Here is a 23,619-nt window from a genome sequence, read left to right on the forward strand (position 1 = left end):
GATGCCAACCTAATCAACCCAACAAGTACCACCTCAGCATGCTTCACTTCAGACTGTGTCCAGAGATGTCAGGCGTGGACTGTCAACCCTTCAACCTTATTACTCGGGTGAGACCTTTCCTTTCATAGGATTCTCTAATTCCATTCCAGGAGGTTCACTTCCTAACAAAGTCCCAAAACCTAGATATAGACCAGGTCCCGTGAGATAGAGCCTATGTTCACATGTATCCATAAACTAGGGCGAATATATGTATCTGAAAGCAAAAGTGCACATTAGGCTGTAGTGAGTCAGTATAAAGTTCATAATGAAATAACTGAAAAAAAAAACCCACACACTATCCATGTGAGTTATTTCACCAGTCCAGTGTGCATTTTTTAAGAAGATATATTAACCCAGAAATAACTGTCCACTTTTTTGAGCACAAGAAGTATGTGCTCACATGATTAGAAGTCATTTCCATGGAACAGACTTCATGTCAGGATTGTCCTCTTCCTCTGTTCACTGGACAGAAGAGACAGCCCTTTTGTGGTGCACCTGTCTTGCCCCTGGGGTGGAGGGGAAGGCAGAGTGAAAGGTTTTAGGTAGAGGTAGGGTTACTAGATAAAGCACAGGGCACTGAGGCTAACAGGTGGCTCACTTCAGAAAATGTACATGTTACCATCTATCTGAACCTGGGTTCAAACCTAGAGTCACAACAGAGGAACATCAGAAGAGGGGAGCTTTATAAGAGGCAAAGTATCTTCAGTATCTCTCCTCTGTCTCCCTCTCCCTCTCCTTTTCCCTCTGTAGAGGAAAGGGAAAAATTGTCACTGGGAGCTATGGAGTGGTGCAGGCACTTAGCCTCAGTGATAACTCCAGTGCCAAAGTAAATAAACAAGTACAATAAAGAGACAGGGCAGTGCTGCATCTGGTAAAATGCACACATTACCATGCTCATTACCTGCGGGGGGGGGGGTGTGCTTTACATTTGTAAACATAAAGCAGAGATGTGCTGCAGGTGTCTCTACTTCCTTCTTTCTTTCTTTGTATGTCTATCTTTTGCCCTTTATAAAAAAAATATCCGTAAGAAGTGGTAGAGTCATGCAGGTACTGAGTTCATTATTTGTGTTTGTCACATCTGGCAACCACAGACAGGGCAGCACATTTTATCCACTATCCCTGTAAAAGACCCACTGGAAGCTTATCCCCTGTGCTTGAGGATTACGTAACGCCACTGTCATCTGTGAACAGTGACATCATTATTTCCCTGAACTAACTCTGATAAAAAGTAATGAAATATATAGGCATGAAGCACCTCTGAAAACCCGACTAACTGCCAGGTTGCATGGCACTATCTGGTTACAAAGGAGTCACAATGCCCCTGAGTTCAAATGGGTTTACTCCTAACTCGAGCTACAGATTGTCTTTTTTGCAGGGTCAGAAGTACATCACACAATACCAACTTTATTCAGGACAAAAAGGGTAAAAACAGGAGTTGGACGGTAGCACAGCCAGTTAAGTGCACGTGGCACGAAGTGCAAGGACTGGTGTAAGGATCTGGGTTCGAGCCCCCAGTTCCCCACTTTCAGGGTAGTCCCTTCACAAGCAGTAAAGCAAGTCTGCTGGTGTCTGTCTTTCTCTCCCCCTCTCTGTCTTTCCCTCCTCTCTCCATTTCTCTCTGTCCTATCTAACAACGACAATAATAATAACTACAACAATAAAAACAACAAGGGCAATGAAAAGGAAGGTAAATAAATAAAATATTAAAAAGGGGTAAAAACAAGAATTTGATAAGCAATGTCCCAACAGTAAGGAGCTACTGATGCTAAGTTTGGCTCCAAAGCAGGTATTCAACACGTCTTTTCAAATCAATTCAGATACACATTGTAGTTCAAACCCTATGTGATGTCATCTGCTGGCACACAAGTGTTTTCATACTGATTCACTTAAAATGCTGTCTAGACCAGAAATGACTCAGGAGGAGAGGGCCTGGGTACCCAGTGACTCATACATGTGCCAATAGGAAGACAAGGCTACAGAAAAGAGAAAAGTCAGGGGTTAAAGTCAAGATACATTTTTTTTTGCCTCCAGGGTTATTGCTGGGGCTCAGTGCCTGCACCATGAATCCACTGCTCCTAGAGGCCATTAAAAAATTTTTTTTTTATTTAAGAAAGGATTAATTAACAAAACCATAGGGTAGGAGGGGTACAACTCCACAGAATTCCCACCACCCAATCTCCGTATCCCACCCCCTCCCCCGATAGCTTTCCCATTCTCTATCCCTCTGGGAGCATGGACCCAGGGTCATTGAGGGTTGCAGAAGGTGGAAGGTCTGGCTTCTGTAATTGCTTCCCCGCTGAACATGGGCGTTGACTGGTCGGTCCATACTCCCAGTCTGCCTAGAGGCCATTTTTTCCCCTTTTGTTGCCCTTGTTGTTGTAGCCTTGTTGGGGTTATTATTGTTATTGTTGATGTTGTTCGTTGTTGGATAGGACAGAGAGAAATGGAGAGAGGAGAGGAAGACAGAAAGGGGGAGAGAAAGACAGACACCTGCAGACCTGCTTCACAGCTTGTGAAGAAACTCCCCCGCAGGGGAGCCGGGGGCTCGAACCGGGATCCTTATGCCAATCCTTGCACTTTGTGCCGTCTTGCAACTGTGATACAGCGACCATGGGTCCCACATGGATAATGGATACCAGAAAGGCTTGGCTCATTTTTTTCTGAAATACACCTGCTAAGCCCTGTCCTGGACATGGTGAATCTTCAGAAAAGGTCCCAGACACTTCCCTTATGAACAGGTTTCCAATATATTTAAGAATCATTCACTCAGAACATTATGTAAGGTGCTGGGCAGGCCCAGAGAGTGAGCTAAGCTGTGCTCAGGGAAGGGAAGGCAGACAAAAGCTGAAAGATGATCATAGGGGCAGGGTGGGGGCTAAAAAAAAAAAAAAAGAAAGAAAGATAGTCATAGTGCAGAGTGTGCTCTGATAGTGGGGCCACAGGGAGGCCAAAAGGGCTCCTAGCAAGTGGGGTGATTGGTGGGAATGTGAGTCTGCACAGTGACAGGAAGGAGTCCCTGGGGGATGAAGGAGAAGGAAGTTAGGAACCAGGCTGTGAAGCATCTTGAGGGGCTGGCCCTGAGGACTAGGATGGACTAGCACAGAAGTGAAACAACTGAAGATGAAGACAAAAAGAAAAAGAAAAATAATATATCAAGACTTACTCTGAGTTTCTTTGGAGATATAGATTGTCTTCTTTTTCATTGATCAACAGCATTAGAGTTCATTAAATATTTACTACTGAGTGGACAAAAGAAAAACTTAGAAACCTAATTGCTATGGATTAGCAATTAATCTGAACCACACTCCACACCACAGAACTCCAGTAGAATGAAACTCAGGTGAGATTCAGGACGGGAAACAAGAAGCCCAGTGGAAGCCGGGATAGAGAGATTTCAAGCATGGTGAGCATTCCCTAGAACACCTTCTTATCTTCCTGACACCAGATCACTCTCCCTTCAGAACCAATAAACAATCTCTGGACTTGGAGGTGCCAAACAGAGTAGAAGAAGGTGGGGGTAGTGAAATGGTGAGCCAGAAAGAGAAAGGCTAATAGCTTCTTTCCCCAGTTTGTTCTATCACCTCTCTGGAGAAACATCTACAAACACATCTCAGTCAAGCACCAGCCAGAAATCTTCATCTCTATGTAGCTTCTATGCAAATGTAAGTACTTCTCTCATAGGTTTTATAAACCCAAGAGCATAACATTCTGGATACAATTGTATTAAAAATATAGAAGAGTTGGGGGCTGGGCGGTAGTGCAGCGGGTTAAGCGCACATGGTGCAAAACGCAAGGACCGACATAAGGATCCTGGTTCGAGCCCCATTGGCAGGGGTTCACTTCACAAGCAGTGAAGCAGGTCTGTAGGTGTCTATCTTTCTCTCTCTCTCTGTCTTCCCATCCTCTCTCTTGATTTATCTCTATCCTGTCCAACAACAACAACAGCTATAATAACAATAACAACCACAACAAGGGCAACAAAAAAAAAAAAAGGGAAAAATGGCCTCCAGGAGCAGTGGATTCACAGTGCTGGCACCGAGCCCCAGCAATAACCTTGGAGGCAAAACAATACAGAAGAGTCCATAGAAGAGACTCAAGTTTTATAGCTTCTTAATAAATCTACTTTCATTTCCATGAAAATACAGAAAGAAAAGTAAATTTTTGCTAGACCATTTCTCAGAGAAAACAGATACAATGCAAGGAACAGACGAAAGCTATGAAATTCAAATATATCATACATATCTTAAGATGGAAAAGAAACTTACTGCCTTTACACAGGAAGACTAGGATGTTCCTTTAAGACAAAGAGAGCTCAAAGGAAATTAAATCAAAAAGTTAAAATAAAAGAAAACCTTTTCAAATAAACAGAACAAATATACAAAGGAAAAAAACAGTACTATCAGAGAAAAAGTAAGAGAACTGGAGGATCGGTCTAACTAGGAGAAATCTTAAAAGAAAGCAGAGTAAACAGGCAGAACAATAATTTCATGAACAATGATCATTGGGGAAGTGGCTTAGCAGGTGGAGTCAGTACTCAAATGCATGAGACCCCAACCCATTCTCTGAACCACCGTGTAGGATTAGTGCTCTGGTCTTGGTCCCTCTCTCTCTTTCTCACTCTCCCTCACCTTGTCTCTCTCTTCCTCTCTTTCTATTTCTCACAAAATAAATAAATATTGAAAATATATTAAGAATTACACAGGGAATTAGACAATTCCCAGTGTTGTAGAACATGAGCCTCTAAGACTGAAGGAGCCTGATCTGCATGGGACGCATGATTACAGAAGGTTCTCATGAATCGTGGCACTGCAGAACATCATAGGTAATGAGATTTCTTTTTACATTTTTCTTCCTTTATTGGGGGATTAATGTAATGCCAGTAAATACTGCAGTTTGTACATGCATAACATTTCTCAGTTTTCCACATAACAATACAACCCCCACTAGGTCCTCTGTCATCCTTTTTCCAGGACCTGTACTCTCCCCCAACCCACCCCAGGATAATGAGAAGATCTTAAAGACTTCCATGCAACAAATACAGAAAGGGTCAGACATCAGATCAGCACCAGTCTTGTTCACAGAAATCCTGGATGCTGGAAGGTAATTGAAGGAACACATTCTGAAGAAAATATGGCTGCTGTTCAGAATTCCATTTCCAGCAACCATTTGTTTAAATGTAAATAAGGTGTGCTTCCAGATGAGAAAGAACACACTCAAACAAGATTGGCCAGACACCTGCTGTGGAGAGATTAAAACTATGCACATGTGACAACAAGTCTTGTAAATCATCATTTCCCTTAAGAAAGTGATTAAAAAAACAAAGCAAAATACCTCCGTGCACCAGTTCCTAGGAAACTACAGGAAGATGTGCTTCTGTAAAACAAGGAAGGAGAACAAAGGACAGGAAGGCCTGGACTGAGGAAACAGATCTGTGGCAGAGAGAAGCCAAAGAAAGTCCGGGAATGCTGACAAAGGAAGTCTTTGTTGGGGAGCAGATCTACCAAGAGCAGAGGACAATGAGGGGTGGGATCAGAAAGATGGTCCCCAGGGAGAAAATGTCACAACTGATAAGAATATTTGAAGCTATGTTTGGGGGGGGAAATCTTGGCAAGTAGTGATATGTGACAAAGTCTTTGAATAGAAAAGTGACAGGAATACCAAAAACTAAATATATATGAATCATTTATTAGATCTGGTTAGAACAAGAAGACAAAAAGGGAAAGGGAACAATCACAAAGCACCACCTGGCTCAGCAGTGGCTGCTTATATAATCGCAATTTGCGAGTGAATGCTCACATCACTGTCATGTATATCACTTCATCTACCATATCACAGTATAAACACCAGCTACTTGCAGTGTGGTCATATTGAAAAGGTAGGTGAAGGGGAACTGAGAGGCAATTCCTCCACCACCACACCAGGAATGTTCATGATTTGACATAAATCCCAAATATAAGTCTAAGCATATTGTGTTAAAATAGGGATGGCCATGTAAGGAGAAATAGTTAAAAAGATTGACATGGCTCACTAGTGGGAAGTAGGCCTGGGAGTGGTGAGAGCTAGACTAAGGAGCATGAGCTGTTAGGAGACACTTAAATACATGTCTGCCTTGGCTTAACAGAAAGTATCAACTGTTAGAAATGGCAAATAAGCAGGTAAGAACTGGGAAAACAGCTCAGAGAAGCGGCTTGCCCAGTAGGACTCACTCTTTACCATATGTGTGACCTAGATTGGAGCCTCAGCACCACTTGGGGGTGCCAGTGTACCAGGGGATGCTCCAGTGATGTGGTGTCTCTCCATCTCTCTCTACCTAACTGAAAAAGTTGTTCTGAAAGGGGTGAGATCACACATGCATAAGGTCCCGGCTCTGGAGAAAAAGGAGAAGAAGAAGGAGGAGGAGGAGAAACAAAAGCATGAGCTCAGTGGAAGTGAGTCAGCACAGCAGCAATCAAGACAAAAATCTATTAGAATTCTGTACAGGGAGCCAGCCTGTGGTGCCCCTGGTAGAGTGAATGTTATAGTGCACAAGGACCCAGATGCAAGCACCCAGAGCCCACCTGCAGAGGGAAAGCTTCATGACTGGTGAAGTCAAGCTACAGGTGTCTGTCCTTCACTATCTTCCCTTTTCCTCTCAATTTCTCATAAATAAGTAACTAAATAACTTGTTTTTTAAAAAATAACTCCATGAGGGATGGGAACATATTTTACCATCTCTTTCGCCCAGCCTATCTCTATCTCTATTTTAGCAAAAAAAAAGTTAAAAAAAAAAAAAAAAAGGAAGCAGCTCAGCCATGGAGTCTATGTGTGTGCATGCGATCCTAAGTTTGATATACTGTGAAAACCCAACCCCAGAGCACATTTATTTTCACCTGGCTAATTTAGCCTCATCCTTGGACTGAGAAAGTTTTCCTGACCTCCCTCCACAAAGCACCTACTCCAGGCATCCACAGCACCTTGCTTGCCTCACAGTGTGCACCTGCTCATCCTTGTCTGCTCTTGTTTGCCTGGCTGCCTTTTTGCCCTGCCAAGGTAGCATGTTTCTTGAAGGAGGAGCAAGACCACAACACCCAGCAGGTCACCAGGGAACAGAAAGAAATGAGTGAATGTGCCTACCGTTGGCTCTGTCCACAAAGTCCCTCCGAGTGTGGGAAACAAACTGGTTAGCTATTGCCTTCTTAATCTTCTCCATAGTCTCAAATTTCCAAGGGCACGTGCTCTTCACTGATGCTGAGTTGCCTTGAGGCAGTGTCCAGAGAAAGAAGTCCTATCAATGCAAACACAGTTTTCAAGGGGAGCCCCACAGACTCACGGAACAGAATAAGGAGGAAGTGTGTTTGTGTCTAAGCCTTCCTATGAGATCTTGACACCTAGTCAGCACACAGGAGTTGCCATGTATTTAGGGGACGGCCACCAAGCACCATGGTTTACTGTAACATGGGTCCTTGGTGACTTCTGGGTAATAAAGCTTGAAACACCCCCCTGCCTCTTTGCATTGTTTCTCTCTTGATACTGCTTCCTACTTTCTCACAAAAACGGAAGCCATCCTGCAGCCTTAGGAGTTGGCTTAGTGGGTCAAGCACATTCTCTGTACATATGAGGCCTTGGGCTTGATCCCCAGCAAGGCAGTGCTCTTCTTTTCTCCCTTCTCTCTCATTAAGTAAAACAAACAAACAAACAAATAGAGATTAAGTGATGATTCACCCCAAAGGGCATATGTCATGCCATGCTCAAGGCCTTGGGTTTGAGACCCAGCACCACACAAGAGCTCCATAGATAGCAATGGAAAAACTCTGTGGAGTGATCCTATGATGTCTCTCCTGCATCTCAGTCTTTCCTTTTTTTTTAATTTTTGCTTCTTCTCCCCTTTTGTTGCCCTTGTTATTTTATTATTGTTTTTATTGCTGTCGTTGTTGGATAGGACAGAGAGAAATGGAGAGAGGAAGGGAAGACAGAGAGGGGGAGAGAAAGACAGACACCTGCAAACCTGCTTCACTGCTTGTGAAGCGACTCCCCTGCAGGTGGGGAGCCAGGGGCTTGAACCGGGATCCTTACGCTGGTCTTTGCACTTCGTGCCACATGCGCTTAACCCGCTGTGCTACCGCCGGACTCCCAGTCTCTCCTTCTTGTCTCTATCATGCTCCCTCTCTAAAATACAAGAGTGAGCATATTGGCACCACTGAGCAGTGCTGTCTCACATACACAAGGTCCTAGCAGAAAACGAAAAAAGAAAAAAAAAGAAAATGAAACTATCTGAAGACAGCCCTCACCACACCACCACTGGAATGGGGGGAGGGCACAGATGTTCCTACCAGGACCTTGGCCATATACTCATGACTAGAACCCACAGCCTTTAGCCTACTCCAGCACATCATTACAAGGGTCTTCACTCCTCATTGCTACTTCCAATTCTTCCTTTCTACTGGGTCACTGCAACACAACCCAAGTTTGTTTTTATTTCTTGTCATTAAAAAAAAAGATAAAAAAGAACCCATCTTTTCATCCTACTTTCTCCTACAAAGGTATTTCTCAATTTCCCTTTACACTGGAATCCCCTCATACATTTCTTTTTTTTTTTTTTTTTTTTTTCCTCCAGGGTTATTGCTGGGCTCGGTGCCTGCACCATGAATCCACCGCTCCTGGAGGCCATTTTTCCCCCTTTTGTTGCCCTTGTTGTAGCTTCGTTGTGGTTATTATTATTGCCCTTGTTGACGCAATTCGTTGTTGGATAGGACAGAGAGAAATGGAGAGAGGAGGGGAAGACAGAGAAGGGGAGAGAAAGATAGACACCTGCAGACCTGCTTCACTGCCTGTGAAGCAACTCCCCTGCAGGTGGGGAGCCGGGGGCTCGAACCGGGATCCTTACTCCGGTCCCTGCGCTTTGCGCCACATGCGCTTAACCCACTGCACCACCGCCCAATCCCCCCCCCCCCCCATACATTTCTGTGTATTCATTGTACTAAATTGATCTTTAAGTTTCTCTTGGTTTTCAAGTGCCCCCACTATCCTCTTCTTTCCCTTCCAGTTTTTGTACCAAAGAAACCAAGTTGTTTGATGCTTAGAGGGTCAATCATCTGGATTTTGTTGATTGCACACTCAGTGAGCAGTTTAACAAGTTCCTCTGTCTCCTATGTTTACTGAAGATTGGCAACTAGCTCCTAAAACAGACTTAAACTCATGTTGGGTCATGTTGACAAAACTCTAAGTGATTTTTGACAAAACTTCAGGAAGATAAAGTGCATAGTTGTTTCTCTTTGTGTGACATTAGTTGCGGTTAATGTTCAATGTCTATATTAAAAGATGCAAAGGAATGACAACCTAATACTATAATATTTTTATTTTTTTAGTTAGCATATCTTTTGAAAAAGACATGTCCCATTATATACCTTTTGGTAAACGAATACCACAGTTTCTATATAAAAATCAAGAAAAAAAGCCTGATGTTTTCCCCTTTATTAGTATTTAAGATAATTAGATTCCTGCCATCCTCTGTAAATGGCCCAATTTTTAAAACATATAGTATCTTCACTTAAGTTCAAATTATCTTAGGCCAGTGACACCTCTTAATTTTAATATAGTAAATTAGCAGTATTTTTTGTTTTATTTTTATTCTGAATAGAATTAAGGAAATGGGCAATGATCTGATGATTTGACAAGCACACATAATAATAAAACACAAATATCTCTTTATAGCAGTACTGTCCATAGAAGATAAAAGGTAGGACTAATCAAAATTCCCTCCGGTGAATAACTGAATGAAAAAATAGTGTTTTATACAATAAAATAGTATTCAGCCATTAAAAGTAAAAAAAAAAAAAAGGACTAACAACTTGAAGGAGAACATAGATGAGCCTTCAAAACATTATGCTATGTGAAAGAAACAAAAGACAGAAGGTCACATGTTATGTGATTTACATATGTAACACCCAGAAAAGGTAGTCTACAGAGATAAAAAGGGAATTGAGAGTTTTCCAGGGGGTAATGGAGAAGAGAATAGGGAATAATTTCTTGTGAGTCAAGATTTCCTTTTGGAACTTCTGGAGCCATAGCTGTGGATTAACAGCTGCCTCACATCTCTCCCCTGTTCAACTAGAAAAAGCAATAAAACATCATCTGAAAACTCAACAAAATACAACCAGGATTTTTTCAGAAGCTCGCTAAATCACATGTGAGTGCAAACACACGTGGTTAGTGGATAGAAAGAGGAAGAGATGGAAAAAGGAGCACGAGATTCTCAGGAGTCAGAAAGCTGTACTCCGTAACGACTGGCACCAAACTGGAACTTACACAGCAGAGCACATTGCTGGTGGTAGGAAGTAGGTCTGGGTATTTAATCTGTGAACTTAGTGGCAATAGGAAATTGAACTTCCCACAAGGACCCACTACACAGTGGGTCCCACAGTGTGTAAAGGAAAAATCTGGCTGAAATTAAAGCCCTGCTCAGGCTCTCACAGCTAGCTAGAAAAATAAACCCCAGCCAACTTCCAGTGGCATGGCAAGGCAATAAGATGATGTTACTCCTGGAATCAAGTTAAAGCAACACAAACAGGTTTTTAGTTTTAAAACAGGTTTTTAGGATTAAAAACTCACCAATTTACAACTATGATGCAAGTAACTCACTTAGCCACAGGTGTGTACAGGCAAATATGCTTAGAAATGAGGGAGAGGCCCTCAAAATATAACAAGTCATGCCTGGTGACAGCTGGTACCATTTTGGTGCTTATAAAACAGAAAACACAGTTGGTATAAGTAAGACAGGGAATTTGGGGGTTCTTAAACTCTGAACTCAGAGGCACCAAGATACTGAACTGTTCACAGAGATGACCAGGATTTATGGCAAAAACTTGACTGAGAACTTATCCTGATGGGCTACATAGGCACTATCATTCAAGTAGGGAAATAAATCCTGCTTTTTTCTTTGTTTTCTTTTATTTATTTTTGCCTCCAGGGTTATTGCTGGGGCTCAGTGCCTGCACCACAAATCCACTGCTCCTGGAGGCTATTTTTTCCCCTTTTGTTGCCCTGTTGTTTTAACATTGTTGTGTTTTTTTATTGTTGTTGTTATTGCTGTTGTTGTTGCTGTATAGGACAGAGAGAAATGGAGAGAGGAGGGGAAGACAGAGAGGAGGAGAGACAGACACCTGCAGACCTGCTTCACCATTTGTGAAGTGACCCCCCTGTAGGTGGGAAGCCGGGGGCTCAAACCAGGATCCTTATGCACTTTGCGCCATGTGCGCTTAACCCGCTACACTACCGCCTGGCCCCCAAATCCTGCTTTTTCTTTGAACACTCAGAAGAAAGGAATTCTCCCATGCTGTTACCCCTCAGAGGCTAGAACTATAGCAGGTAGATCCTATATTGACATCACAGACACTAAGCTGGCCTGGTGACACAGAATATAATCTCTTCTGCCTCACCAAGATATATAAAAAGGGAAATTCAACACCTTAGCCACAGAACCTCCTGCTGGCACAACAAAAGCCACACTATATGCAGAAACAGAGAAAAACGCAGCAATGACAGAAACTCCAATGATCACACAGACACATATATGGAAAAAATGACAGAGTTGTACTTCATAAAACTCATTACAAAATCAATTCAAGAAACTGAGCTTGATGTACAGACACAAATTCATGAACTCGGAGATCATTTTACCAAAGAAATGCAAAATAGAAGGAAAAAAAAAAGCTTCAAACAGAGTGGAAGGGTATGAAAGACACTTTGAATACAGTCAAGGTTCAGGTAAGAGGCCTAGGAAGCAGACTAAGTTAAGTAGAAGAGAGAATATTAACACTAGAAACACAACCACCACATCCTGTGAATTTAAAGTGGTTCAATAGGAAAGGTTTAGGGGAAATGAAGCACTTCTCAATAAAACAGCAAACTATCAGAAAGGCAAAAGTGACAGTTGGAATCCCTGAGGAAGAAGAGAGGGAGAGAGGAACAGAGGACGTATTCAAAGAAACTATAGCAGAAAAATGTTCCATACATGAACAATGTTCAAATCAAAGCAAACAAATAAAATACAGAAAGCTGAATGAATGCACAACCAAATACTGAACCCAGAACAGCATACAGCAAGACACAGCTTAGTGAAATGATCTGAAACCTAGGACAAGGAGAAAATATTGAAGGCTACTAGGGAAAGGCATAAACACATGCAGAGGCAGAATCATCAGGCTTTCATCATATTCTCATCCCAAACCCTATATGCAAGGAGGGATTGGAATGACATATTCAAAACATTAAAAGATAAGAATTTCCAGACAGAAATTCTGTATCCTGCTGAATCACCTTTCAAATATGAAGGAGAAGTAAAGATTTTTTTTTCAACGTTCAGAAACTGAAATAATTCACCACTATGAAATTCTGCCTTATAAGAATTATTGAGTCCCTACATGAAAAGAAGCAGCAAAGGAATTCCAACTTTTTTTTAAATTCCAACTTTTAATGACATGATCAGTATTAGAACAGAACCAGGAACACTACAGGAAAGCCCAGAAAAGGGGGAAGCAAAACTCACAGAGCGATAGTCTAATGCTGGTGAACCAGAGCCAACTTAAAAAAAGACTGTTGTAGATACTATAGATTAGACATAGTACTCATGATAACCACAAAACAAGATGCAGCACAAAGACAAATAGGAAACACATAAACAGCAGGCAAGACTTGTAGAAAGCCATCCACATCAAGTAACAAACAGGAAGAGTCAACAAGAACACAAAACAACCTCAACAAGAAGTCAGTATGGTCATAAGTAAACCATAGTTATCTGCAATCACCCTAAATGTGAATGGTTGAAATTCACCAGACAAAAGAGTGACTGAAAAGAGACAAACACAGAAGCTCTGAGTGGCAGGCTAGAATAAGGCATTCCAAATCAATAATGCAAACACTAATCTTGTAACCTACTATGAATCACGAAATAAACACAAAAAATTTAAAAAAAATCCATTGGGGATGCTGGACATTTTTTTAGAATGAGATAGAACACAAAATTATGAATGTACAAATTGCCAGGAAGCCATTCAGGTTGAAATATTTCATCTTATCATACGTGTATTTCATTTCAGTTTGTGTATGTGTAGGGGGGTTAATTGCTTACAGTGCAGTTGCTGGCACATGGGCAAAATTTCTTATCTAGCCAGGACAGTTGTCTGCAAAACACTCTCACACCCAACAGCAGTTTTTGAAAGTCTTTAAAATGGAGGTGGGAGAGTCGGGCAGTAGTGCAGCTGGTTAAGCGCACGTGGCGAAAGCACCATGGCCTGTGTAAGGATCCAGTTCAAGCCCCCGGCTCCCCACCTGCAGGGGAGTTGCTTCACAGGTGGTGAAGCAGGTCTGCAGGTGTCTCTCTTCCTCTCTATCTCTCAATTTATCTCTGTCTCTATCCAATAACAAAAAAAATTTTTTAAATGGAGGTGGGGATAGTGGAGAAGTAATTAAAAATAGATATTATAGAGTGGCCAGTAAATAGTCTAGTAAGGACTAGAAGATTAACAGTCTTTGTGATGTATTAAAATAAAAATCATCTCACTTTTATGAGTTGTTGATAAATTTAACAAGTATGTACTTATCTTACTTGTTTAGAGGGAGGTGTTTGATACTTGATGGTTCTTATAGGTCCTGTTTTGATCCAATCTTCTTTAGAACGTGCTTTCCAAACATATTCTTCATTGTAATGTGTCTGGTTGAAACCAAATGTATATGGATTTTCTGATCTGATAGTTTTGGGGCTACAAGAAAAGACAGTGGAAATTAGAGTGAGGAATTAAATGTCAGATCTCACAATGGTGCACACAACAATAAATTTACTCATATATTAATTAAAATTTGACTTAAGAATTGGTGGGGGCAGGAGGTGGTGCCCCTGCTTGAATGTACACATTACCATGCAGAAGGACCCAGGTTCAAGCTTCCAGTCCCCACCTGCAGGTGGGGAAGCTTCACAAGCAGTGAAGCAGAGCTGCAGGTATGTTTCTCCCTTTTCCTCTCCCTCCCCCTCTGCTCTCCCCCTCTTCTTCCCTTCTCCCTCTCTTTTTCCCTCTCCTTTTCCCTCTTCTTCTCCCTCTCCCTTCCCCCTTTCTCTCCTTCCCTCACACTAGCCCGGCACCCTCTCAATTTCCCTCTGTCCTATCAAATAATTAAGTACATAAATAAGTAGGAAAAATAACTGATGACAGAAGTATTTTGATTTGCAGACGCCCCCCTCCAAAGGAGCTATCTACCAGCTGAGGCCCTATTTGGGAAGTCCTGAGATTCCCAAACAGATATGATGAGCCTAGACCTTGAATAAATCCCTCTCTCCATTGTTACCGGTCATCTCTATCAGGAACAACAAAATAGGCCCCTTTGTGGGTCCCTATAGGACCTTGCCCTCAACTTGGATCAACAAGGTAGAGAATATTCCATCCTCCAAAGGGAGTCTGGACAACATAATCTCCGCTACACATGAGGAAGATGGTTCTTGAAATTGGGGCAGCTTTGAACGTTCCTACTCATGACCACAGAATGTGAGCTCAGATCTACAGGGATGCAGAGGTCATATAGGCTCCTAAGCTGAATATGAGCCCCAGATCAGATCAAATCAATGGGGTTTACAGTCAACAATATTTATACACCTTTTCCATATTTGGGAGCTACTCTCTTCCCTGATCCAGCTTTCTGGTCCTTTTTCCATCCATGACATCATCGCCCCAGACAATAGCTTGGATTCACCTGCATATCAGATTTCACGCTCAGGGGAAAAAAAAAAGAGAGAGAGAGGGAGAGAGAGGAAACTAGCATAGCCACAGGCCCTTTGGAATAGAACTAAAATAGGCCTACTGGCATCTACAGAATGGAGACCCCCCAACTCTTCACCTGCACTATTCCAGCCTTTAGGTCCATGATTAGTCAACAACTTGTTTGTTTGGCTTTATATGTTAATTCTCTTTTCAGCCACCAGGTTCCAGATGCTAGCATGATGCCAACCAGATTTCCCTGGACAGACAACCCCACCAATGTGTCCTGGAGCTCTGATTCCCCAGAACTCCACCCCACTAGGGAAAGAGAGAGGCAGGCTGGGAGTATGGACTGACCTGTCAACGCCCATGTTCAGCGGGGAAACAATTACAGAAGCCAGACCTTCAACCTTCTGCATCCCACAATGGGTCCATACTCCCAGAAGATAAAGAATAGGAAAGCTATCAAGGGAGGGGATGGGATATGGAGTTCTGGTAGTGGGAATTGAGAATTGTGTGGAGTTGTACCCCTCTTATCCTATGGTTTTGTGTTTCCTTTTTATAAATAAAATAAAAAAAATAAAAATAGTGGTCCAGGAGGTGGCGCAGTGAATAAGGCACGACTCTCAAGCATGAGGTCCTGAGTTCAATCCCCAGCAGCACATATACCAGAGTGATGTCTGGTTCTTTCTCTCTCTATCATTTCTCATGAATCAATAAATAAAATAAAAATAGAGAGTCAGGTGGTAGCACAGCGGGTTAAGCGCACATGGCGTAAAGCACAATGACCAGTGGAAGAATTCCAGTTCGAGCCCCCGGCTCCCCACCTGCAGGGGAGTCACTTCACAGGCAGTGAGACAGGTCTGCAGGTGTCTATCTTTCTCTCGCCCTGTCTATTTCTCTCTGTCCTCTCCAACAATGACGACATCAATAACAACAATAAAACAACAAGGGCAACAAAAGGGAAAATAAATAAATCTTAAAAATAAATAAATAAATAAATAAATAAAAATAAGCTCTCTATCCTGTATAATGTGTCTTAGGATAACTCTTAACAAAAGTAGACGAGGTCTAGAATGAAAGAGAAGCCAGTATACTACATTTGAAAATCAATGATATTTTAAACTAAAAAAAAAGCCTGAGTGCTTTCCTATACAAATAGTACTTCAGTATTATGAAATACTTGATTTGGTGGAGGAAAGTTCTCTCTCCAAAAGTATCCTAGTTAACGAAAGGGAGAAAAATAAGAATAATGCAAGTTTATAATGAATCATACATGTAAGCCTATCACTCACAACTCAAGGAGAAAGATCACTAGATAATGTTTTGTAGGTGAGCATACTTAGCATCACCTATTAAATTAGTTTACCTAAGGACCCAGCCATAATCATATGAAATCTCTGAACATCAATTTATAAGAACACGAGAAGTGTATCACTAATAGCATTATAAGAAGTGGGAAAGCGCATGCCCTACCTGCTGGGCTAGCTCCTAGCCATTAATGAGCTAATTTTGCCACCAGAACGTCAGTGAAGCTTTGTGCTTATTCAGTTCCACTACTTCCACAGTGGACTCTTTTTCTTTTTTACAGAGAGAGAGAGAGAGAGAGAGAGAGAGGGAGAGAGAGAGAGAAAGAGAGAGAGAGAGAGAGAGGGAGAGAGAGAGAGAGAGGGAGAGAGACCACAGCTCTGCTCCACTGCTTGTGAAGCTTCTCCTTTGCATGGTGTCCCCCCCCCCCCCCCAATGGCTGAGGGCTCAAACAAGGGTTCTTGTGTATGGTAAAGCATGTGCTCTACCTGGCAAGCTATCTTTCACCTTCCCATATATTTTTAATCATCCACCCCTGGCACAGATAACATGTATTTAGCTACACATCTCTTATCATCATCACTCGGTCAACAGGGTTATTGCTAGGGCTCAGTGCCTGCACATGGAACCCACTGCTGCTGGCAGATTTTTACCCCTTTCTTTTTAAAATTTGTTGATAATTTAGAGAGAAATTTAGAAGGAAGGGGAGGAAGAGAAAAAGAGAAACATATTATCTAGTGATCTTTCTCCTTGAGTTGTGAGTGATAAGCCTGTATGTATGATTCATTATAAACCAACAAACCAGTACTTGCCTGATTCTTATCTTTCTCCCTTTCGTTAACTAGGATACTTTTGTAGAGAGAACTTTCCTCCACCAAATCAATTATTTCATAATAGTGATGTACTATTTGTACTTCACCTACAGATCTGCTCACCACATGTGAAGCATCCCCCCTTCAAGTGGAGACTGGGGGCTTGAACCAGAATCCTTACACATGGTAATGTCAACACTCAACTGGGTCCACCACTGCTCAGCCCCTCATGGAGTTACTACTTGGATATAAATAATTACATCGAGAATCAAATCTTTTTATATGTATCTACATACTTTCAATAGCCTTTCTGAAATATGCACTCCATAATTTATTGGTAATGTTTATATCTTAAAGCATATATCAACATTTATTTGCATTAGAAATATAGTCAGATTCTATAACATATTTTGCATGCTGTTTTGACAACAGGGACTGATTTTATCAATTAAGTAAATGTTATATAAATTGTATGAGTTAAATTATTGGCTCCAAGATTTTGATAATAATGTATTTAAAATGTCTTGGGAGACATTTATTGAAAGCAACGTTTTCATTTTTCTAAGCCCTTCCATAGTATATAACAGTGGCAAGCTACCTCCAAGAGAAAGAGTAATAGACATAATACAATGGGCATTTGTTAGAACTGCTTTTTCAGTAAACTTCTTAGGAAATGAGATAGGAAATAATTCAATAACTGAATGACAAATCGTCTAATTATTTGCTTTCTATACAATTGAAAGCATACCCAACCAAGTTGACAGCCGATCAATCATTAAAAATCACCTTGAGATGTTTGATATATAAGTCTTTAGAGAGAGTCCAGAATATTCCATTACAATACTGAAAGTCCTTTTGTTTGAATCTGCTTATCTAGACGAACAAAATTCTTCAACATTCACACTTAAAAACTGAAATAAAAAGGCAGGAAAAAAATGGATTGTGAATGCAGCCTCAGTCCCAAAGTGGAAACATTCTGGATTGGAAGCACAAACTGACTGAAGACAAAGCAGCCCCGTTTGTCTCTCTGGGCTGCAGCTGCAGAGACTCTGCATTCTCGTATTTAGCAATTATTTACATTTTCAGTGTATTTATTGCTTTGAGCAACTGCATACTGAAAATGACTGTGGTAACTTAATTCTTTGGGTCACATACCAGGTTTAAAAATTAATCTCAATTAATATATTAGTAGAGTTGCAAAGACATAATGGAGTGATCGATAAATTGCTTTCAAACATAAAATATATTATAGCAGGGTAAAATTCAATGGAGGAAGTGGACTGGGAATAAGAATGTAAAGAGGAAAACAATCGAAATAAATTAAGAGCTGGTTTTTGTATTTTTAAAGGGTCATAATGAGTGTCAATTCACAGTAGTATATTCTACTAATCTGCAGACTACATATGTTGTAAAATATGACTGTTAATACCAGGTCTGTTATAAAAATTGGTGTTTAGATTGTCTATCTGTTATTAAAGAAATGGCCTAATGGTTTCTTAACAATGTTTTGGATTTATTTTTTATATTTATGAAAGAGAGAGAGGGAGGGAGGGCTGGGTGGTGCACCAAGTTAAGTGCACATATTACCATGTGCAAGGACCTGGGTTCAAAGCCCCAGTCCCCACCTGCAGGGGGCAAAGCTTCACAAGTGGTGAAGCAGGTCTGCATGTATGTCTCGGTCTCTCCCTCTTTACCCCTTTCCTTCTCAATCTCTCTATCCTATCAAATTAAATCAATAAAAGTTTTTAAATATCTTTAAAAGGGGAGCTGGGTGGTAGTGCAGCGCATATAGCACAAAGTGCAAGGGCTAACATAAGGACCCTGCTCCCCCCCCTGCAGGGGGTTGCTTTCACAAGTGGTGAAGCAGGTCTGCAGGTGTCTATCTTTCTCTCCCCCCCTCTGTCTTCCCCTCCTTTCTCATTTCTCTCTGTCCTATCCAACAACAACAGCTATGACAACAATAACAACTACAACAAGTGCAACAACTAGGGCAACAAAATGGGAAAAATGGCCTCCAGGAGCAGTGGATTTGTAGTGCAGGCACCAAGCCCCAGCAATAACCCTCGAGGCAAAAAAAAAAAAATCTTTAAAAGAGAAAGAGAGAGAAAGAAAGAGAGAGGGAGAGCTGTTCAATTCTAGCATATGCTGTGTCCGGGATCAAATTAGGGCCTCAAGTTGGTAAATCCTGTGTACTATCAAACAGATTACTTTCAACATACCAATAATTTGGGTGAGATGGAAGCTGAATCTCTTAAAAACTGCTTGCATTTATGATGAAATGTTTTCTGTAAAGTTAAAAACAAATATTTGACCTTGAAGTCCACTGACCTAGATTCTGTAAGCCCATTTGGTTTTGGCTTCAAGCCCAAATGCTTCTTCTTCTGGCAGCTATTACTGCCTGGGAAGCTGGGCTAAGCATTACTGTCTATGAGAAGTCACCCAGTGAAGGGACTTAATGTGACAAGGTTGAATAGTCAGTCTGAAGACTTGCAGTCCTGCACTTTTTGGAAGTCTATCATGTGCTTGGGAGGGGGAATGTTTTTAGTTAAGTGTTTTGTGCTAGTCACCGTATTAATGCTCTCATTCTGTCTTCAGAACAGCCACCTCAGGCTGGCATCATCCTTCTCACTTGGTCATCCATGAAACAAAGCTACAGATAGCTTATTACTTGCCTGATAAAGGGAGTAGACAGTGGGGCTAGAACCCATTTATGCTTGACCCAGTAGCCAGGGTCTTGCCAATCCGCTAATCAACTGCTCAAGAATTTGAACCCTTTAGATGAAAAAGAGCCTCTTAACTGGAATCGATTCACAGAGCATAAATAGGCAAGTGACACTTCTCTATGCTGATTTCCCCAGTCACCATCAATACCATGGAAGATGGCAGCACTTTCCTTCTCTCATTTTCTGATCGCCCTACCCTATGCCCCCTGGCACCCGGGAGTTTAGAGAAATAACTGGTAGTAGGGAATCCCTACCACCTTCACCTCAGGAGGGACTGCCAAAGTTACAAGTCAACATTGTTTTAGGAAGCAATAAAAAGAATAATGAAAAAAGGACTAGGGCCTTATTCCAGCTGCCAAGACTAGTGCTGATGAAGAAAGGGCTAAACACATCATCCATTGATTCAGTTGTGTCTACTTACCTACTACTGGCTATCAAGTAACAGATTCATTCATACTCAGTGTTTAAACAGCACATTTATTAATAGAGTCCATAGATTTGTTATAAGACTTGACTATATTATATGGCACGTGTAACTTGTCGGTTTGTATTAATCATGGCAGTTTTCCAGTAGGCTTGAATACTGTTTAAAGAAGGGTACTCTTGGGGGCTGGGCGGTAGCTCAATGGGTTAATTAAGCGCACATGGCGCAAAGCGCAAGGACTGGCATAAGGATCCCAGTTGGAGTCCCCAGCTCCCCACCTGAAGGAGGGTCGCTTCACAAGTGGTGAAGCAGGTCTTGTAAGTATCTATCTTTCTCTCCTCCTCTCTGTCTCCCCCTCCTCTCTCCATTTCTCTCTGTCCTGTCCAACAACAATGACATCAATAACAACAATAGTAACAACACCAACAACAACGATAAACAACAAGGGCAACAAAAGGGGGAAAAATGGCCTTCAGGAGCAATAGATTCATAGTGCAGGCACCCAGCCCCAGCAATAACCCTGTAGGTTAAAAAAAAAAAAAAGGAGGAGGAGGAGGAGGAAGAGGAGGAGGCTCTCTCTGATGCTTAGAGGAAAACTGCAAACACAGTAGGTCCTATCTGAGAGCTTATTTCACCAGTCGTTGCTGTTTCCTCTTTCCATGGAGTTTGGAGGCCGAAGACAGCAAAAGGCAGCAGAAGACAAAGAGTATGTACGTCAGTCTGACTCAAAGATCCTACCGAAGTGAGGTGGTCCTGGTTCCTGTCTTTGGTGTGAATGCAGCTTTCATGGTGGTGGTATATGAATCCCAGTTGTTATCACCTGCAAAAAGTAGAACACAGGTTTTGTTTTTTCCATTTTATTAGAGGGTTAATGGTTTACAGCACAATTGTCTACACATTGGCACCATTTTCCCAGCTCTGCATCATGGGTGTCAGCAATACACTTCCAACCCCCAGCCTAGGACCTCAGCCTCGGCTCCCCCCTCTAAACTGCCTTCTCTGTTCCTTCCCCAGAGTTCCTTGTTTCTCTGTAGCACCCCACCCCCAGGCCAAGTTTCACCCTTTCTGACTCTGTCACCAGAGTTTCACCTATGTGTGAGGTTAATTGGTATTTATCACTCTCTTCCTGACTCATTCTACCCAACACTTTTCCTTCAGGTTCCAATCTGAAGGGGAAAACTAGGATTTTAGAGTTTCTAGTCTAGTATCTAGTCTTTCATTATTTGGCCTTGGTTCACCAATATTGTTCATATTGCTCTGATCATTTTGTCTTCCCTTTTCCAATGTGCATGCTTCTTTGGTTGACGCTGTTTGTATAGAACACAAATTTTAAAGGAAGCAGACCTGTCACTTCTGATCAAACGCTTTAATAACAAGAATCATTTTTACAAGAGGAAATATCTCACATTGTAATTTGAGTCTCGTGAAACAAAGGTCAGCTTGTGGCCTCTAGGAGAGGGAAGCTTGATTGAAACTTTGGTTTGTCTTTTCATTGTTGCTGTTATTTTTAACCAGAGCACTGCTCAGCTCTGGATTATACTGGCGTTGGGTATAGAACTTGGGACTTCAGACCCTCAGGGATGAAAATCCTTTGCATAGCTACTGTGTTATCTTTCCCATCCAGCTCAGTTTAATTATTTGAGTTTTCCCCTAAATTAAAATAATTCTATTGTTTTTCTTGGGAATTCATACATGCTATTATTTTTCTTTTTAAGGAGTTCAAGCACTACATAAAATATAAGGCAGATCACACTGTCAGGCTGGAGTATTGGCTCTGCCTGTGGACTCTGAGATAGACAGTTTTCAGGTTCAAAACCTATCCTTCCCAGAAGCTGGTGATTCACTGGGGGTGGGGGGGCGTAAAGCAGAAATTACATCTAAAAATCTTTCATCTTAGATTGTTCACTATTATTGTTTTAGGGAGAACCTATTCATATGTCATATTTGATACACCTATAAACACGTGAAAAATTTTTATTAAAAAGGCTTCCTATTTTACATGTCAGGGTTTTTTGTTGTTGTTGTTTGTTTTTGTTTTTCTGGACACCTGCTCCTTGCTTCTTCTTCCCCCTATTTCTCCTCTTCCTCTGGCCCTCCACCATCCTCACAGGTAGCCCAAGCAAACAATTCTAACTTTCCTGCCCTATTTTCATACCTGCTGATATAATCAGATTTGGATTCAAATAGACATATATAAATACACTGACATAGAGGGTTGTGGTTCTTGCTATTTTGTTTCTACTAAAAAAAAAATTGGGTTCATACTACATGACATGTCCCTTGCTTCTGTCATTTGGCAGAGCCATATGACACCTACTCCAAGTCACTGGATATAGCTCTGATTCATTCTTTTTTTTAAATAATTTTTTAAGGGAATAAATATTTTATTTTATTTTTATTTTTTTAAATTTTTTATTTAAGAAAGGATTAGTGAACAAAAGCATAAGGTAGGAGGGAAAATAATTTTTTAATATTTATTTATTTTTCCCTTTTGTTGCCTTTGTTTTCTATTGTTGTTGTAGTTATTATTGTTGTCATTTATGTCTTCATTGTTAGGACAGAGAGAAATGGAGAGAAGAGGGGAAGACAGAGAGGGGAAGAGAAAGACAGACACTTGCAGACCTTCTTTACCACCTGTGAAGCGACTCCCCTGCAGGTGGGGAACTGGGGGTTTGAACTGGGATCCTTACACTGGCCCTTGCACTCTGCGCCACTTGCACTTAACCCACTGCACTACCGTCTGACTCCCGCTCTGATTCATTCTTTGTAATGACTCTTCATAACAACAGAGAGAGAGAGAGAGAGAGCATATCTAGAGGCAGTAAAGTCCACAGGCTGAAGAGCTCAGGGCACCCCAGTATCAGAGGTTGGGGAGGTGAAGAAGCCCGTGAAAGATGAGAAGAAGGATCGGTGAGGGGGAAGGGCAGGAGACAATGATGGTGTCTGGAAAGCAAAGGAAGAAAGTATTTCAGCAGGGGTAAGGAGGGGTAGGGGAGGGGAGGGTGGGGACATCTATGGCTCCTTGCTGGGTCCAGGAAGATAAGGACAGAATCCCCCAGTAAGCTAGAGATGGGCAACAAAATTTACCCACCTCAATTTCCATTGCTAAGATTACTATCAGATCTCCTGAAAGTATGAATTTCAAGTTTAATTCTTCTTCTTTTAAAAAGTTTTCTTGGACAAGGGAGACAACATAGTGGTTATGCAAAAGATTCTCATGCCTGAGGCTTTGAGGTCTCAGGTTCAATATCCACTACCACCATAAGTCAGAGCTGAGTAGTGCTCTGGGGTTTCTCTATCTCTCTCGTTAAAAGTAAAACACTAGCGCAGTTGGTTAAGCGCACATGGCACAAAATACAAGGACCAGCATAAGGATCCTGGTTCGAGCCCCCAGCTCCCCACCTGCAGGGGAGTCGCTTCATAAGCGGAGAAGGAGGTCTGCAGGTGTCTATCTTTCTCTCCCCCTCTCTGTCCTATCCAGCCACAACAACAGCAACAGCAACAACAAAAACAACAACAACGATAAACAACAAGGGCAACAAAAGGGGAAAAAAAAGCCTCCGGGAGCAGTGGATTCATAGTGCAGGCAG

At 41.6% G+C, this 23,619-nt stretch overlaps 1 protein-coding gene across 3 annotated transcripts in view; it reads right to left on the reverse strand.

The window, feature by feature from the left end:
- The window catches only part of TEX26 (testis expressed 26), a 44,903-nt gene that overhangs the window by 12,877 nt on the left and 8,407 nt on the right, over positions 1–23,619 (reverse strand). For 2 of the 3 annotated variants that reach the window (XM_060191660.1, XM_060191659.1), the window contains exons 2-4: positions 20,768–20,849; positions 13,622–13,775; positions 7,153–7,303 (exon numbers count right to left, since the gene is read on the reverse strand). In XM_060191660.1, coding sequence (XP_060047643.1) covers positions 7,153–7,303; positions 13,622–13,775; positions 20,768–20,849 — 387 coding nt within the window. Of the gene's footprint in view, positions 1–7,152; positions 7,304–13,621; positions 13,776–19,101; positions 19,168–20,767; positions 20,850–23,619 lie in introns of all 3 variants that reach the window. The other variant, XM_060191661.1, reaches the window with a different exon arrangement.

Source organism: Erinaceus europaeus, chromosome 5 (assembly GCF_950295315.1).
Source record: "Erinaceus europaeus chromosome 5, mEriEur2.1, whole genome shotgun sequence".
Lineage (NCBI taxonomy): Eukaryota > Metazoa > Chordata > Mammalia > Eulipotyphla > Erinaceidae > Erinaceus > Erinaceus europaeus.